General features: G+C 33.6%; 1 protein-coding gene across 1 annotated transcript; it reads right to left on the reverse strand.

The window, feature by feature from the left end:
* Positions 1–2,487: 2,487 nt before the first annotated feature.
* Positions 2,488–4,198, reverse strand: LOTGIDRAFT_146575 (hypothetical protein; the record flags this gene model as incomplete). Its single annotated transcript, XM_009067939.1, has 4 exons — positions 2,488–2,802; positions 3,068–3,236; positions 3,654–3,804; positions 4,110–4,198. Coding segments are annotated over 4 exons (724 nt in total), but the record flags the coding sequence as incomplete, so codon positions are not given.

Below are 4,198 nucleotides of genomic sequence, written 5' to 3' on the forward strand. Positions count from 1 at the left end.
TGGCAATAACTCATACTAAATATGTCTCGATTTTTTTTGGTTTTCAATAGGTTTCATCCTTGGATGTTTATTAACACTCACACCAAGATTTGCCAAAATCTGTCAATAATTGAACATTCTAGAAAGTTTATAAAAAGATTTGAAAAAAGTGATTCAGAAAGTATAGTATCTAGGCTATATGTGTTGAGGATTTAACATTTGGTTTATGAATGTAGGGCAAAGACACTTAAATAAAAAGATACCCAAAATTAAGACTGAAATTTCCAATTCTCATAAAATAAATCGTTAATTTGGATTTACCAAAGATCATTTTGCCAATCAACGACCATCTTTTGACGATGGATATAAACAAACTCACCAACTCCTTAAATATTTTCACATCACATCACATAGTCTTTAAAACACTTCCTGCTGGTATAATGGTCTATTTCATCAATAAAATAAGTTACAAATTGAACAAAAAACGAATGTTGCTTTTTTTTAAGCTCATGTGCACGTTGAAAATCGTAAACATCCGGTTTACATGTTTGAAAATGTAGCGCGGCAAAGGGGTTGCACTTGCTTTGACATAGCAATTTAGTTTAATTGATTCGTTGATTTCATCAAGTAAAAGAGATGGGTGTGTAGCCTATGGTGATTCGCATCTTGTGCAAAGATCATGCTGTATTCGTTAACTCGAAAAGTTTCACAGATTCGAAACCAATAAAATTGTGTGTAGGTTATCATATTTCCCAGTAGGAGACTAGAGTATGTCTTGAGCAGGTCGGGTTGTGACGTAATAGCACGTGAAAAAATAATATGCAAATAAAGTATAATCTATTTATAAAAAAAAACGAATAACCCAGGGTTTTTTGTATGAAAGGCTTGACGTTTTCTTTCTGTATGAATAATTTTCAAATTTAACCCGGTATAAAGCTTTTCTTCATGTAGTACTTAGTAGCCTATTAAAAATTCTATTCCAGACTTATTCACCGCTAATATTCAATATTGTTGACTGTGTACATTGATATTAAAATCTTAGAAATTATTTCTACACCAAATCAAGTGGTATATTTGCAATCGAAAGAGATATATTGTACTCATCATATTGGAAGAAATTAATTTCATAAGGATGATACATTCATTACTTTAATGGCGGTTTCATATCTCCCGGAAGTAGCGTTTCATTGGTACTTCCGGTTGGATAAAAAGGCGCATGATCAAATTCGTAAACAGACCAAAATATGTACATAGACACACCAATAACCATTAGTATAATAAGGGCCATCGATAAAATAATTTTTTGAAACTGTGTCTGCTTTAAATCTGCTATGGATGCTAAATGTTCTTGCAGTGTCCTGTCTTCTGTATGAGATTCCTGGCCTGTCTTTATCCCTAACACAAGATTGACAATACGTATTCCAAGTGAAATCTTTTCTGAAAAATCCAGAAAGTTTAAAATTAGCTAATATCTTCCACTACACGATAAGATCCATACAATTTAACCAAGGAAATTCCTCCGAATTGAAACAATTAAGTCTAATCAAGGGCGTAAACGGAAAAAAATAACCAGATTACATGTTTTGACACGTGTCAAATATTGATTGTTTTCTAAAGGAACATTGTTCCCCAAGAATAATTAAGATGAATTAATTAGTCGTTTAGAATACTTTGATATAATTTTGCAATTGACAGAAAAAAGAAGCCATATTGGTCAGTGAGTAACAACATTGGTACATTGCAAGATGAGGAAGTTAGTTACTTAAATCTAGGACGAGCCAGTAACTACTGTTCTTTAAAGCCGATGTGTGGTTTTATCTCATAATCCATTTATGCCATTTAAAGATATGTCTACTACAAAATGAAGAAGAAGATATGAAATATATAAACGATGCTATACTTACTTAATGTTTTAGTTTCACCATTATTGCTGGGTTCTTTATAAACCGGTTTTTCGTCAATATCAACGTCGATTATATCAGCACCGGTATTAACTGTGCCGTTTATTTCCTTCATCTGATTGTCTTTTAATTCTGAACCAACTTCGCAAATATACTCCGGATCATCCTTAGTCCAATATGTTGTTCTATGAATCTGAAATGCAAGACGAAGGTTAAATATTGGGACGAAGCAAGGCAAACTTAATTTTTTTTATTAAAAATCGAATATGGAACCACATTTAAAGTATTTTTATTTTATCACATCTTTTGAATCATCATAAAAATAGACATTTTTTTACCAATCATAGTCTGAGAAAAGGGAATATTTTAGGTAAGCTAGTCAGAAATAGTTTTCAAAGCTCACCGAAATTTGAGCCTTCAAATCCATGTTTGTCCAGAATTATCCGCCATTGAATGTTAAAATGACGACTCGTCAATTTAAGATACTTTGTGATACATAGAAAAGACATATATAGAAATAGTGAGTAAAATTCCTAGTTTGAAGTATTTTAAATGAATTACATTTCTAGTACTTCTGAAGACTCTTTACATATTTTCAAGACTAAAATCAACCCCCCAAAATGACGCACCCTTTAAAATGCAGTATCTCCCACATGAAACAACATCCACACAGAGAATGAAAAAAGGATTCACTTACAAATTTAGGGTCTGGTTTTTCTGTACAGTAACTAATAAACACAGCTAAAATAGCAGTAGTACCAGTTATAAACATTGAAAAATACATGTAATGAAATTTCTTAATCATCGGTGGTAGGGGATAGGTATTTTTAACTCCACAAATATTCTCGCCTTGAAACATAAAGGCTATGAAGAGACGCACCACTCCAGTCAAAAATGCAAACATAAGAGACCAAAATGCTCCCTATAAAGAATGAAATGAATATGGTATATTGGAAAAGAAATATGGACTAAGATTGGTGTAAATAATGTCGTCTTGTAATGTGTGGACTGGGGCGTTGTCCTGAAATACAGTTCTATGCACTGTGCTATGCGATATATTTAAAATCTCTTGGCAGATTGGAGCCCTGGATTAAGGAAGGGCAGTTTTCAGTGTTAATTAGGAAATATTTAATTAATTACCATTTACCCCCTTAATTATTCTATAAAAAATTCTTATAAATTCTTACCGTTTCATTTACTCTAGGTACAAGAACAGCCAACAAAAAGATAGCTGCAAAAGGTGGAGCAATATAGTTCGTTACTTCCTGTATATAAATAAAGACTTGACCCCCTTGTGTTTCTTTTATTACTGGAACCCAGGCTATAGATACACCTACCATTGCCACAATAAATACTCTGTAAAACAAACAGTATATGGTGAAGTTATTTCAGACCGAACGCAAGACATGATAGGCGTTCATTAGCAGATAACATAAAACATTTTCATCCACATCCTGTTTAAAGAAATTTAAGTTATTGAAAAACCAAAAGAAGTTTTCGGTTAAAAGGAACATCTCATTAGAAATCGACAAACCGATAGCAAGTTCTTCTACGTCATTGCATTGCATGTTGGTGTTTTCAAAAGAGACAAGCTTGTCAAAAACTAGTACATGAATCTTTTAACAGGAGACACAGTGTCGACATCTGTCAGCACTTTATCCATAGAGCTCACAATCTCATGCCAAAGAACAGTATGATGCTACAGATGAGCAGGCCTGAATGGGTCCTGGATTGTTTTCCAAAACACGAATTAACAAAGTTACCTGTCATTACCTTCCAACAATCATTAATTCTGTTACTGATGCAGCCTTTCTGAATCTTTTCCAGATATCTATGGTAAACAACGTACTAGCACTGTTAAATATAGAATCTAGATCACTCATCAAAGCAGCTATCATTACAGCCATCATCAAACCTTTAGCACCTGAAATCAAAAGTTTACTATTTCAAATGTCACTCAAGCCAAGAAGTTGTTGCGCTGACGTCACAATCTGGTAAGAATGTTCTGGAATGACAGAAATCACCTTTTTGTTTTCAACCCAAGGCCATTCTGAAGCTGACATTTAAGTTTACTTTGGAAAAATCGAACGAAAATGCGAAGGCAGGGGGTAATGTAAAAAGAAGAAAGGCCACCTGCAAACCTTAGAGCTCCACAATAAGAAGACACTTACCCGAAGGATTCATGTCAAGAAAACCACCTACATCAAAAACCTGTAAATCTTCATTTACCTGAAGGCATCAGGCCAAGAACTAATTTAGGATAAGCAATGCTCGTACAACCAGCTCTACTCTGACAGATTTCATAACACATATCAGGA

The sequence above is a fragment of the Lottia gigantea genome, assembly GCF_000327385.1.
Source record: "Lottia gigantea unplaced genomic scaffold LOTGIsca_870, whole genome shotgun sequence".
In the NCBI taxonomy this organism is placed as follows: Eukaryota; Metazoa; Mollusca; class Gastropoda; family Lottiidae; genus Lottia; species Lottia gigantea.